Genomic DNA, 14670 nt, shown 5'->3' on the forward strand with positions numbered 1-14670 from the left:
AGGGCTCTACAGAGCTTCAGATTGCAAGGATGCCCCTTTAGACCTCAAAGCCATACAACCATCAACAGGTTTTTCAGTTTCTCACAAAGCAGAAAGAAAAATTAACTAGGGTATTTTTGCAGAAAATAACAGCTGTTAAGAACAATTTTACACATGATGGATAATTTTATAGAGTCCAAAACAGTTTTCTGAACAATTCTTAGCAGGGGTGTGGGTAGGTGAAATTACTGTTTTCCACTATACAGGGCAGAATCAGTAATACTTTTCCCTGTAGGACTTGGCAAGTGACTTCCACCTCTCTTGATATTTTACAGTAATATTTCATCTTGCTAAAATCAAATTCCTCACTAAGTTGCTTCCCAAGAAACCTGTTTATCCTGTTCTCTTACTAACTCTTCAGATTAATACACTTTTAACTTTGCTTAATCCTACTGGTGGTGCTATTATTAGTCCTACAACTGAAAGTAGGAAAGTGCATGCCATTGACTGAAAATGGAATATCACAGGGTTTGGCTGGCCAGCATGCTTGGTGGTCCAGAATATCCACAAGTACTAGTAAATACGTGCCAAATACTGGCAGTTTTTAAAAGCACAACTGGTATTTAAAGTTAGGATAGGGTCGATCAAGCTTTTAAAATAAGTTCACAAATCTTTCAGTAAAGAGCTTTTGAAGTAAATTCTTGCTAGCCTTGGGAAATACTGTCTTTCTACGAATCAGAGGATACTGTGTGCACTCTCATTCAGATTTAGGAAATTCAGTGCTCAAGGGCTGAACCAATCTGCCTTTCAGGCCAAAAGAAGTGATGTTTCCAGCTGTCAGCAGGGCTGTTGAAGGTGGCAGCTCCAGGCAGGGTGACAGACATTTTCTCTGAGGTTTTGTGTCCTCATCCCAGTGCCATGGGTAGCTGCAGTGTCCCACCAGGGCATCTGCAGCTGTGGAGTAACACAGCCCTTTGCTCTCTTCCCTGGCAGCCCACTAACACTGAAGGTAGCTGCTTTCTTTCACACACCTACAAATAGCTTTAATTTTGTGATAACTCTGTGACCTCCTAGAGATTAGTAGTATAAAATAAAATGTTTACTGTGGCTTTAAATGTTTATTGGTGGTGGACTGTGTGTCAACTTCATTCTCAGGCAGTTTGCTGTAAATATCTTAAACTTTATTGGAATAGGATGAATGGAAAATTACTACATGAGATGATGTTTGTGATCCTGTTTCCTTGTGCTTGTGGCAGAGTTAATTTCACAACAGGAGTCATGCAAGGCTGAAGACAGGGCAGGTGAGCTGATGGGTGCAGGCAAATACTGGTGAGCTGTAAAATGTTTGTGAGTAAGAATAGTGTTTGAAAGTCAAACAGTGACATGAGGACTCCTGAGTCCTCATTTCCCCTCTGTGTACCTGTTTCACCTGGGTTAAGAGAGCATCTGTCTGGACCTTACATGATACAGAATTCAGTAGTTTCAATTTTGGCTGTGCTGTCCAGAAACAAGACATTTGTTAACAGCTTGTAGAGCTCCTTACATGCCAAACAGATTCATGGATAAACAGGACTTCGCTCACAAAAGGTTGATCTTTGCATACGTTGGGATAAATTTATAGCTCTTGGAAACAGGGTCCTTTTTAGTATGCATTGTGAGGAAGGGTTTGAATACTGCTGGAGTGAATAATTGAGTGTACCTGTGGAGGTGGGCCACCTGCAGGCACCAGGCTGTTCAAGCAGAAAGGTGTCTTGGTTTGACACCAGACTTGTTGCAATAATTTTCCTAATTCCTAAAAGACAAGCAGCTTAGTTTGCAGAGAATAGCAGCAAGAACGATTCACAGGCCCTGACATCAAGCAGAGGGTAAAAGAAGGCCAGGGAGCCCCATTCCTTGTCACACAGCAGGTGTGAGACCACGTGCCCAAAATAATCCTGTAATTGGATTTAAGCCAGTGCAGGAATGCTGTGCATGGCAAGTTGCTGCTCTGGAATTAGTGATTTGCAGAGGTACAAAGCTCCAAGCAGCCTCTCTGCTGGCCCCCAGGTTCACAGGAGCTGTGAGCTCACCTTCCCTCCCCTGTTGCCTTCACCCTGGGGCTGCTCTGTCTCTGACACACAGAGGGTGAGGGGAGCTGATCTGCCTCTAGAGCTGGACCTGTCCTTGCTCAGGCTTCTGTGAACAAGCTGGGACTAACACTGTGAATGAGTGTGACTGATAGTCAGGCTTTTGGCTGTATGGAGGCATCCCCAGATGCTCAGCCAGCCTCTGCACCATGGAGCTGATGCAGAGCCTTCATTGCCTAAGCTGTGTTGAAGTCAACTGCCCTGGAGAAAGGAAAAATCCAAATCAGACATTTGAGTGTGCAGCTGTACTGCACAACTATGAGTCTAAACTTGGGGAATTCTCACCTTCAGTAGGTGAACAGACAAGCAAGAAAGCTGAGAGATTTCCCTTAATCCTATATCTAAATCTGGATAGTGGAGACTGAGCAGCAATGGATGCTGAGTCACTTGGCATCTGCCAACCCTGTGGGAATCCCAGTGAGGGTCTGACAAGCACATCTGTGGTGCCCAAAATTAATTATATCTGAATCTCATGACAATATAGCCTTAAAATATTGGCCTTGTCATGGCACTGCTGATATTCCCTAAACCACACATGCCCACTAATTTTCCTGTTGGCTCCTGTGTGTTTTTTCAACACACATCCTATGTGACAGGGGACCTTGGTCTTCTTGTGCTCCTTCATCTTTGAGCAGGAAAGGGATTAAGAATTGCTGAACAAGTGGCTTCTGGTCACCACTTTGGAGGTGTATGAAGGTTAAAGACCTGCTGAGTGAAGTTTTCCAGTGGGAAATGTGAGGGGGTGGCAGCAGCACTAATTATGTCTTCCTTCAGGGAACATGTTGGGGGTGAGGGTGGCCAAAGCAACAGGGGCTGAGCAACAGCAGAGTGTCTGTACAGGGAGTTTTGGTGAGGAAAACTTACAGAAAGGGATCATGATACACACAAAATAGAGGTTCACGGGTAAAGGAAGCTTTTGTGGGTGCAAGTCACTTTAGATTTGTGGCCAAGAACTCTAAAGTTTGGTCTTGTAATAAATCAGCAGGCTAACAGCAGTAGGAACCCATCAAACAGACAAAATGACCATGCTTTCATTATACAGTTTCCTCTTTATGGCTGGCATTTGTTTAAAACACAAGTCAGATTGGGAAAGAGTGAATTCCATTTTCTCATGCTGCATTATCTAAATTCACTAGTTACAAATGAAGAGACAAGTGACAGGGAAGCACATTCCAGAGAGCAGCAAGGGAAACCTAGAACTGGCAGACAATAAGGTGATTCTTGTTACACCTTTTGTCATTCCAAGTGCCATCAGTGTACATCTCCACACATTCCTCCTCCCCTTTGCCAGAAGGCTCATTTGGATACCAGTTAGTATAGCTCAGCTGAGCACCATTCACTTGCTGGAATATGCCTGGAATAAGGGATTGTTTTATCCCCAGGTAGGCGTAGGTGTTAAAATATTTCACAAAGTACAGAATGGCATCATTCTCCCCAGGATTCCTTGGAGTGGCAATAGAGCCTCCAGCCTCTTTGCATTTCTCCACTGTAGCATCAAAATCAGCACTTTTCCCATTGCTAGCAAATATTTTTCCTCCAGACTCTGTTATCATATTGTTCAAGCGAAGGACTGCAAGAGGAGGGAGAAGCTGTTAAACATTTGAGCACTGTTTTGTGCTCCCCTTGCTGTCAATTCTAACTCCTGCTATTTTGATCCATAACTCTAGATTAAACCCAGGAAAAGGTAAAGGAAAGGAAAACTTGAAATCAAAATTTCAAAATGAGGAGGGGGAGAAAGGGAAGAAATATACATACACAGATGATGAAACAGGAGAATCACATAAGAAGTTGAGTAGAAGGGAAGGAAATGAGGAATTCTATTTTTTAAAAAAGCACATGATTTTCTTTGAGACTTTCTATAAGACTCAGGTGGTTTGCAGCACACCAACATTCTTGAGTGAGTGGGATCTCAGATTTGATCTGGTTGTGATTGTCTTAGTGTGTTTTTAGTGTTCTGTGTGTCTGTTGGGAGCACAAGGTGTTCATGGAGCAGCTCTGTGTGGGCAGGGATTTTAATCTGGCACATTCCTGCCTTCCTTGCACTCAGAGTTGTTACCCAGCTGTCTCCCACTAGTTATGAAATTCTAATTCCCACCTCCCCCATTTGAAAGTTTTCATTCAATGGTAGACCAGTGGAGAAGATATAAAAGGACTGCAATAAGACTGCAGAAAATTCTGCCTTTGGTCTATCCCCCCTAACCCAGCAGCAGCAAGTAGAGGCAGATAAAATACCTGCTTCCAGTCTGGAAATCCGATGTTCCAGCTGATGGATAACATCCCCATATTCACTGGCAGGCAGTGGTGTGGGATCTGTCAACAAAACCAGCTGTTATACACTTTGCATTACAGTTCCACCTTGTACTTCAGATAAAGCAGAGCTCATCATATTAAATTAATATGAACATTTTAAAAAGTTTGTTTGACAAGTTTTAGTTTACTGCTGTGTTTTAAACAGGTGATATCTTCACACATGAATCGTTGTAAGGATAGGGGATAAGATCCTGGAAGTCACCTGAAGAGCAGGGATGTTTATGGAAAACTGGAACTGGCAAACTGAGTTAGTTTTCTCTCTAGGTTATTGGGTCCAGGCAAAACACTGACACTAGTGCAGTAGGTTTAGTTGATTTTTAACTGTTTCTAGGAACTGAATCCTCAACAGAATCTTTCAGGCTTCTCAAACATTTGTTACAGCTCCAACCTAGGACTCAGCAACAAGTTTCTTGTGCTATGAAAAATTCTAAACTTTTCCCTGTGAATTGAAACACTGCTCCATTAAACAGAGATTTAAGCTTCTTACTTCATATAAGGAATTAGTAAAGTCCTGATTATTTTATTTCAAGTAGATCACAAATCAGATTATGATAAATAGCACTGAATTTACAAAGCATAGAGCACAACAGATAAAAATGGAGATAATTTAATGTACCTGGTATTTCTGGTTCAACACTCCCACCTCCAAAAAAAGGCTTGAAAGGAAAAAATCCTGCAGGTTTACCTTGAGCACAGCATGGGAGAAGGAAAAAAGCTACTGCTAAGATTTTGTGCAGCTGTGGAGGCAGCATCATTTAAAGCTAAAGGTAAACCAGACTGCTTTGCTGTCCAGTAGAGTCCTGCATTAAAAAAAAAAAAATGTTTTAGAATTTTTCTGGGTGTGAAGTCTTAAATATATTATGCTTTTCATACAGTGACATGAATGTCATTTACATAGTTGCAAATTTATCTTTTAATTTGTTAAAAATAATTTTTAATTACTTAAATTTGTTAAAAGTTATCTTTTTAATTGTATTTCAGACAGTTAGAATATTTTTCCAAAAGACAGTCTGCTAAGTTTGCAAAAGTCAACACAGCAAAAACCCAAAACATCCCTTCAAAGCTCTTTTCTGCACATCAGATATCATTATATCCCCATGGAAAAAGTTACAGTTTCATTTTACAGGAGAACAATAGACACATGGATGCTTTAGCAAGAGAATGTTTAAGACAATGCTGTCTTTTTCAATTGGTTTAAGAGCAAAACAATTGCTAATACATTTTCTTCCATTGCAGTATCCATTTTTTAGCATCTCTTCGCCTGAGGTGACATGGTCTATAAAAAGAGGTGAAATCGTTAATAAAAATAAAACACACATTGAAATTGGAAAGTTTTGTGGCACAGTTTAACAGATTCAACATAGTTTAAGCAGAAACCTATCTAAAGATGTTCAACTTACCTAGCAGCTCCAGTGTGAATTAAGAAAGACTCATTAAACGGTCCAATTTATAGGGCATGCAACTCGAGATTCATCTTCTTACCTACAGAAAGCACAAAGAATAGATCATGTGATATGGATTTGCATATAAATGGAAATCTAATGAACTTTAACTTCAGTTATATGGGGATTGTTTTTTTCAAGAGGTACACATACTTAAAGCATGAAGAAAGTATTTGAAGGTACTTTTTTCTTGTAGAAACAATTTCACAAGTTTTAAAACTCCAACCCTGGAAAAGGACAAATTTCTCAATTCATATTTGAAATACCTGATGTTGCCACAGAGTGGCTGTGCAAACATCACAGAAGATAAGGCATAACAAGTTCACCTGAAATATAATATGCACCAGGAACACCACCATCATTTTTGTTACAGATTGGGATCTCACCAGTGATAGTGACCTGTTGCATTGTTTATTGAGTGCCCTCAAGTGCACCAGTCCTGTGAAAAATAAATAGGCAGTACCCAGCTGTGTGCACCTTGACAGAAGTGGGCTGTTTTTGAATTTGCAAGAGTAACCTTTGTTTCAAGTTTCTTGTCAAATTTCAATTTTCTTAGTTTTTGAGTGTTTGATGTAATGCTTTCAACATTCTTCTGGCAGAAGTTTCTTAATTGTGATTTTTGGGAAAAAAGCCCCACCAAAATCAAACAGAGGACATGAGCCAAGCCCATACCTGGGTTCTGGATGAGCCCTAGAAAAGGTCACTGGCAGACCCTTTGCATCCATGGTGAGAACAACTTGAACATTCAACTGCACCTGGAAGAAACCACAAGTTAGGCAAGTGCAGAAGAGGAGGAGGATTGGCCTGCAGCTCTGGGTTTCACAGGCTGACTCTGGGCCTGGGAAACCAGGAGGGGAACAAAAGGTTTCTAGTGATAGACTCCTGAGGAAAAACTGATGTAGATTTGATAAACTATAAAATTTTCTTGTCTTGATTTTCACCAGCATATTAATAAGATGATGCAAGTTAAATAGATATTTAAATGCACCTTAATTTCTAATATGCTTGTTTATGATTGCCTAATAGAATATTTTATATAATTACTGTAGCTTGTAAACTATTTTCTGATCTTTTCTTGAACCACATATCACAGAGGTCTAGCAAGATTCAAGGACACAGATCTGATAAAGAACAAACTATTTTTGAATATTGAAGTAACTTTTCCACATCAATCAGTAAGAGGTTTTGTGGTTTCAGTGGCAGTGAAGCAAATGTCAGATATTCTGAGTAGGTTGTGTTGTGCAGTTTATGTAGGCAAAAGCAAAACCTGCTAAGGACTAAGGTTGGTCAATGCTGCTTTTTCAGCTGCTCTGAGAAATACAGACAGAGTTGAACAGTTGAGTGGCTGTGTGCTCCTTCCATGAGCCTGTCTTAGCCTTTCCTTGGTATACTTAGTCTTCTGAAAGTGTTTTTTTTCTTCCATAATGCTACTCACAGATAACCTTAAAAATTCTTTTCTTATTCTCTGTTTGTATTTAAATGCCCTCAACCCCATCAATATCTTCTGTTTAAGTTGACTCTGTTCTATTCTGCTGTTGTTCCCACTCTACCCTGTTTCAACCTGGTCCTGTGTTTTCTGCATTTCCTTTTCTCTTCCAAATAATTGTCAGATTGTCTCCAGCAACTCTTATGCCTGGGAATAGCAGGGAGAGCACAGAGCATGGGAAGACACAAGGTCCCATTTCTCACAGGAGGGTTGAGGCTATTCCTGCTGAGCACTAAAAGCCATTCAGCAAGATATAGACACTTGGGAGACTCAACAGGCATTCTTTAAAATTAAATCATGAACAGCATTTTAGAGCAGAAATTCTTCATTTTGCCTGTGATCTGTGCACATGAATGCCACTGCCATCTTTCCCCAAGGTTTCTGGATGTCCCTGGTACATCACACTTGGTGCAGCTCAGCTGGGGAGAAGCACAGAAGCTGTATAGCAAAGAGAATCAAGACAGTATCTCCTATCTTTCATAGCTAAATAATCCCATTGCCACAGCCTCCCCAAGGGTTAAGGCACCCTTGCCCTGCAGTGTTGTTCAGCTCCTGAGCCACAAGGGCAGGGATGGGTGGAAGCTCCATTCCAGGTTTCACTTGGCATCACACCTGGGTCATAACCCTTGAGGCAAATTCTGCCGAACCCCGGGTTCCTAACAGGGACTTCAGAAACACCTCCAAGCCCTCTTACCACTCTTTAAGGTGCTACTGTAATTTCCAAGAATCCTGTATCTATTGTGTTTTGAAATCAGCTATGTTTGTGTAACTATGGGCTAATAGAATTTTATAAAAGAACGCTTCAACTTCCCATAATGAAATGTCCCTTGCACCCGACGCTCCGAGGTTCAGCTCACAGTTTGTACAAGATAAGGTGGCCCTGCCAGCTCTGTCACACCCTGCCAATTAGGGTCACAAAAGGCTAAGTTGAACTTGGTTTTCTCAAGAACCATGAATCACGGTGGTTTTTAATCAAGTTTCTACAAAAATCAATGGGGCACAGGAAACTTTGTGTTTGCTGGGATTGATCGGGAATTTCTTCACCTGTGGCAGGGGTTGATGGGGGCTGGTGTGAGATTTTTGAGTGCCAAAAATTGATAATAGTACTTCTAAGCTGAAACAACTAATTGAATTACACCACTCTGAAAGAGGATAGCACTCTAGACCAGAGACAACTCTCTCTGAAATAAATATCCATAATTTTTATGGCAAAGTCTTACTGTTAAACCATAGCTACATTCAATTTCTCTTATGTGAGACAGGACCCACTTGCTTCAAAAGGGTTGGAATTTTTGCCATCTTTTTACTTGTACTAGGATCTTAATTCTTAAAAACAGCTTCTATAGCAAATTTTCTGATTTAAGCATTTTATCTTTATGTTGCACTTCTGTAGCAAATCATTATAAAAGAAGAATTTTCCTGGTCTGGTTTCCAGGATTTTTCCTGGTCTGGTCACTGTACATCGAGAATTGTTGTTGTTCATTGCACTTTTAAGGAAAGATTTTATCAAAATTATTTATATTACCATAGCAGAACACAAAAAAAATTTATTTTGTTTCTTCATGTGCCTTACCTCTCTGTCCATTAAAAAAAAATACAGAAAAGGAGAATTCAGATCTTTCACAAAAAATAGACTGAAATGCTGATGTTTCAAATAGCTTTTAAAGGTATAAATTGATAGGGTTATCAACAACACACCCAAAAAAAGCCACACCAAAATAAAAAATAGCAATTTCTGGATACTTTTCCTCTGTGGAACTGCAAAGAACAATCAAGCAACATTACAGATCAAGTGTGAACCATAAAGGGGAAAGAGAGAACTGCCCAGCAGCTCTCTGACCAGATCTGAGGAGCTTTTATTTTTCAGCAGCATGTATGATTCAAGTTTTCTCCTTTTTTCAATAATAATAGACAATAAATAAATAAAAATAAAAAATAATAAAGTAGAAGAAATTGACCTAGACTAGATACTTTTCTTATTGATGTAATAAATACTAGCTTGTGACTGGAAAATAAAAATCTTATTTTTCTTAACCAGATGAAAAACCCGGTATCTTGAAATCCAAATCTGTTTATATATAGATGTTATTTTGTGTTAAAATATTTGTAAGATTTTACACATTAAGGGTCTTGACAAGTGATCTTTACAGTTCTTTTGCAAACTCCAACAGAAATAAATTTTTCATTAACTCAAGGTAAAGGATACCCCAGAACAAGTTGGAGACATGTGTAAATGAATATGCTTTTTCAGTTCAGAGAGATTCAGAGTTCAGAGAGTTCAGATGATCTTGGTAGCGATTTTTTGTGGAGAGGCTTTGGTGACTTTTTGTGACAAGTCAACACTTTGCTCTAACAAAGAAACTGCCTAGTTAGACTCAAAAATTGCTAATGAGGTTTGCTGACTAAAATACTGATATTTAGAGGTAGTTTTAAGTAAGCCTTCAAGCCTTTCTAGCAGATTTAGTGTAGCTGGTCAGATCTAAAGCCAGGACAATTAAAAGGTATAATTTTAACCTTACTTTTTTCTCAATCTAACCATAGAATTAGGGTTGCTGTCATGGCTCCAGTCCCTTCCCATTTGAAACTTTTGGCTGAGGTGGTACCATGGTCATAGGTCTCAAACAAGCTCCTTTGGGAAGCAGGTTCACATTTTGAAATCCATCCCGTATTGTCCTGGGTGTATTTTTATAATTTCAGAACCCTTGTCTGCTCCTGTATCCATTGGAGTGCTGCATGCAGCTTGGAAATTAATCATGCCTTGCCAAAAATTTGGCAGGGCTTGAAATGAATGGGAATAGATCCTACCTCTCTTCCTCATGTTCCTTGGGAACATCATTACTGAAAGTAAAGTTGTCTTAGTTTGAAAGACAGGTGTCTGCCAATAAAGGCAGGACCTTTTTCTTGAAATGGAGAATGTAAAGACCCTCCCTTCAAATTATTATAATTTTGAAATTAAGGGGCTCTCAGGCAAAGATATGGGAATTAGGAATAGCAGTTCTTTACCAGGAAAATTAAAATAGAAATGCAGTATTACAAAGAACAATCCCAAAACACTGACAGAGTCAGAATACAACCTGACAACCCGTCAGTCAGCCAGGGTGTTGGGAACAGTCCCATTAAATAGTGGCTGCATCCTCCTGCAGTGGCAGATGTGGTTCAGCTGGAGCAGTGCTCCTGGAGAAGGTGCAGTTTTCCTCTGAAGGTCCAGAAATGATGTGGAAAAATCCAGTTTTCCTCTGGAATCCAGAGGGAAAAGGCTGCCTTGGTGTTCCAAAATCTCCTTTTTTTTTTCTAGATAAGAAAGGCTTGGCTCCTCCCCTTGGGTGGAGCATCTCCCAGTGGGATGATGTAATTTTATCAGTCATGCAGTGGGACTCAATAGGCCAGCAGCAGTTGGTATCTTCCTGGAGGGAGGATGGGTTGTGGAAAAGATAAAGATGATTGCCCCAGCTGGTTTAAAGATGGCCCATTAGCAGATGGTATGTGCCATGGAGATAAGGGTCACTGCCCCACCCGGCTTCAACACTTGGTGACAGAATACACATTGCTGGCCACACCCAGTACTGCAACCCAAGACACAAGTCCAGTTTCCCAGGGGCTTCCTCACAGAGCCAAATGTGGGGGAGCAGATTGTGTTTAATGCATGAACTTTAAACGTGGTGCTTTCTTTTCTTTGCCCCCTCAGGTAGTGTGTAAATGACAAAGGATGAGCCCAGGACTTCCTCACTGCAAGGTAAGAATATCAGAATTTGCTGCTCCTGATACTCTGCTCAGCTGATCCTGCTCACCAGCTGCCCAAAAGGAGCAGCAATGAAAATATTTTGTGAAAAGGTGCTTCTTGGTCCTATCAGATTTGAAGTCTGTTGGTGCTTGGTGTAACATCAGCAGAGATGTTTGTGTTTGAACTGATTGAACTTCCACTCTTAGCTGCCTTCCCAAAATATTATCTGCTTTGCTAAGTGTTTTGGGAAAAGACACATGACCTTCTAACACTGCAATCTCTTGGTTTTCTGAGGGAATGAGCTGTTTTAGCAACAAAATGTAACCTTTAGCATTTTACACACTCTGTCTACTTGACCTGAGTGCAATTTTATCTTTGTGTTTTATAGAGAGTAGCTTCTGAAACTACAAAAATTAATTGATATTTCATGAAATAAAAAGTGGGTGCTGATGAATCAGCGAGTGGTTCAATGTGACACAGCACAGGCTCTGTGATTGAAAGTGATGACCAAACCCTGAAACCATAATTGCTCCAGTGAAGTCAACCTCTGTGCATCTCTTTTGAGGCAGAGACTATTAAGTACTTCAAAATGCTTCCAACTATGTCACCGTGGGCAATTTTAGCTTTAGAATTTCCCATATCCTAAACCAAACCTTGAAATTTTCATCTGATCTTCACAAAGATACAAAGATAGTCTGCCATGAGAAAAGAATTCTGAGGCATTCCCAAAAGACAGAAACACGTCAGGCACATCAGTTCGGTCACATTTTAATCATGTTAATCACCTAGTACATTTGGCATTTTCCTAAAGCTAAAAAAAAATCACAATATGTTTAATTTTATATTTTAGGATACAGAGGAACTGCATTAATTTAATCAGCCTGAAAACACAGCTAGTTCACTATCTCCATGCTCTGAGTGGCTGAAAGGCCATTCTTTAAAATTCGCAGATTGTGAGACGATTCACGTTGCAGCTCCTGTCATTCCAGGTGCCATCAGTGTACATCTCCACACATTTCTCTTTCCCTTTGCCATCAGGCTTATTCTGGTGCCAGTTGCTGTAATCTAGAGGCATGCCATTTATATACTTAAACTGTCCTGGAGTCTCCCCCTCTCTAATGCCCAAGTAAGCATATTGGTTATACTGCTTCACAATGTCCATAATTGCTTTATTCTCCGCCTCATTCTTGGGAGTTGCAAGAGTTCCTCCAAACTGTTCACAGGTTCGTAGTGAAGTTGCAAAGTCAGCTCTCTTCCCATTGCTGGCAAATATTTTCTGTCCTACTTTTCTTATTTGCCCGTTCAAAGTGAGCGCTGAAACATGAAAAGCTTTTTAAATTTTCTATAGTTTTACTGATGTAAAAGCAAATAAAGAGAAATCAAGAGATGAAGAGAAAACTAAAAGTATAAAGAGGAACAGAGGGAAAAACTGGGAGCAAAGAATGAAGAGGAATACAAATCTTTGATTTTACCCATTCACTAACTGTTCACTAAATATATTTAACTGCTTGTGACAACCACCAGTCCTTGTCTCCAAGACAATTATGTCCCAACATCATCTGCTAAATACAAGCCCTGTTGTATTTTGTGTACTTTCTAAAGATCAGTGTGCTTCAGATGTGAGCAAGGGAAACAGAGATATTATGTCTGTTTTGTGAATCTCTTTCCAGTACAAAACAATTAACCACCTTTAACAATCTAGTTGCTGATAGATAAAAGTGATACACGACTGAGTTTCCATGAATCCATGTGAAAAGTGCAACATCAGGCAGTTGCAATATTGTTAAAAAGAAACCCAATTTGAATAAATGTGCATTATGGTTGCCAAGAGGAATCTGCTTCTCTCCAGAGAAACAAGAATCCTGACTTCCCCTGCTTTGAATGAGAAAATGGAGTTTTGGGATGTAGCACCCTTTCCAAAAGCATTTTCTTTCCTGCAAGTCATGATTCTGTAATTAACTTTGCCTATTGCACTTCAAATTGGTTGTGAGCTGAAAAAGTGACAAGGGGAAGACTTACCAGCCTCAAGTTGGAGAAGTCCATGTTGCAAATTTGATACAGCATTGTAGAGTTGGGCAGCCAGAAAATCAGGAGGACCTAAGCAGATAACAGAAGTTATACAACCAAGCAAAACCAGCTGTGCTGCTAGGAACAGTTCCCTGGACAGAACCAGTTATTTCTCTGAACTAGGTGCCAAATGTATTTAACATCAGCAAGTGTAAAATAAATAATTTCCCAGTATTTTTTTTCAAATTGCTGTTGGTCTATATTAAAGAAAACTAACAAAAACACCCAGCACTCTGAAATGCTGATAATTCTCCTCTGCAGAAAAGAAACTGAAGCTTTAGAGGTTGAAGCCTTTTGTCAGCTCTAGCTGTGAAATTGGCTTTGCTAAAAAGAATTGGTTTCATTCTAGTAATTCATAGTGAACAGGCACGAGGGATACTTTGAAGAGGAAACAGTTTCTATGGCACCATGTGATTTTCTTTTAAAAGTGCAGGTAGTATGCTTTGTGTTTATCTTTCTCTGATGGGAGCCATAAGCAGTGGTAGTGGAAGGTTTCTGGATAGTGTGAAATACATCCAGCACTGCTTGCTAAAGATGGGAACCCACTGTAGAGGTAGATTCTTCTTTCTTTTTCACCTTCCACAGGTGACAGAGGTCCTACATGTAGAATGAAGTCACTAACACACTCCCATGATCATAACCCACTATTCACAACTGAAACAAGCAGCAAGGTAGAGCACAGAAGGTTGCTGCATCCCCAAGCTGCAACATTGCAACTCCTACTGCACTTCACAGTCCATTAAACCCACATTTGACCCAATACAGGGAGTCTGGGAATAATTCTGATAGTGCTTTAGCCTTCTCAGCAGACCTGGATAAGGCATTTCTGAAGATATAAGCATAATATTTATATGCTAGGCTGTTCAATTCACCTCTTCCCTCAGAAGAGAGAGGAGACCTGTTTTTTAGAAAAAAAATTAAATTCCCCATTTCCTCCATTCTCTTTTCCTTCCTGTGCTTAACATATCTGCTTCTTTGAGAGAACATGTCCTGGTTTATCTGTTTCTAGTCATGCAGCCTTGTGACATGGATCTCTTGCAACAGAGGCAGGTTTGCTTACCTCTCAGACCACCTCCTCCAGGGATACCAGGTACCCCAAAAATTCCTGGATAGTTATTTTCTGCATGGCAAGTCACTGACAAAGCTGCCAGTCCTATGAGGATGTAGGATGAGTAAGACAGCATGATTTCTCAGGCCAGCTGGAAAAAAAAAAAAAAAAAGCCACACATTTGTCAGGTAATGATTCTGTAAGAAATTGTTTTACATTGGTTTATGCAGCTGTACACTTCTTCCCCCATCATCCCTTCTTGAAATTTACATTATTTCCTTGTTTAAATAAAGTTTATGGCTCAGGTGTAAGAGATCTCCCAGATTTATTTTGTGACCATTGTGTAGTTTATACACAGAACTCTTTCTAGACTGATAAACTTGAGTAGTGAAGATAAATGATCTCGTTCACTGTCAGTGACTATATGTTGGATTAATCCTTGAGAAATGATAGGCTCAGAGGCAACTGATCACACTTAAGCCATTAGTTTC

General features: G+C 40.0%; 2 protein-coding genes across 2 annotated transcripts; both read right to left on the bottom strand.

Annotated features, from left to right (window-relative positions):
* Positions 1–3134: 3134 nt before the first annotated feature.
* On the bottom strand, positions 3135–5236 carry LOC306805030 (pulmonary surfactant-associated protein A-like). The gene is made up of 3 exons (XM_079312325.1): positions 5032–5236; positions 4338–4415; positions 3135–3675 (listed from the first exon to the last, which is right to left on the bottom strand). The coding sequence occupies exons 1-3, from the start codon at positions 5168–5170 to the stop codon at positions 3299–3301; spliced, it is 594 nt and encodes a 197-aa protein (XP_079168451.1). The 5' UTR covers positions 5171–5236; the 3' UTR covers positions 3135–3298.
* A 6580-nt stretch (positions 5237–11816) lies between these two features.
* LOC306804818 (pulmonary surfactant-associated protein A-like) lies at positions 11817–14354 on the bottom strand. The gene is made up of 3 exons (XM_079311902.1): positions 14192–14354; positions 13084–13161; positions 11817–12378 (listed from the first exon to the last, which is right to left on the bottom strand). The coding sequence occupies exons 1-3, from the start codon at positions 14313–14315 to the stop codon at positions 12002–12004; spliced, it is 579 nt and encodes a 192-aa protein (XP_079168028.1). The 5' UTR covers positions 14316–14354; the 3' UTR covers positions 11817–12001.
* Positions 14355–14670: the final 316 nt, after the last annotated feature.

The sequence above is a fragment of the Erithacus rubecula genome (assembly GCF_903797595.1).
Source record: "Erithacus rubecula genome assembly, chromosome: 9".
In the NCBI taxonomy this organism is placed as follows: domain Eukaryota; kingdom Metazoa; phylum Chordata; class Aves; order Passeriformes; family Muscicapidae; genus Erithacus; species Erithacus rubecula.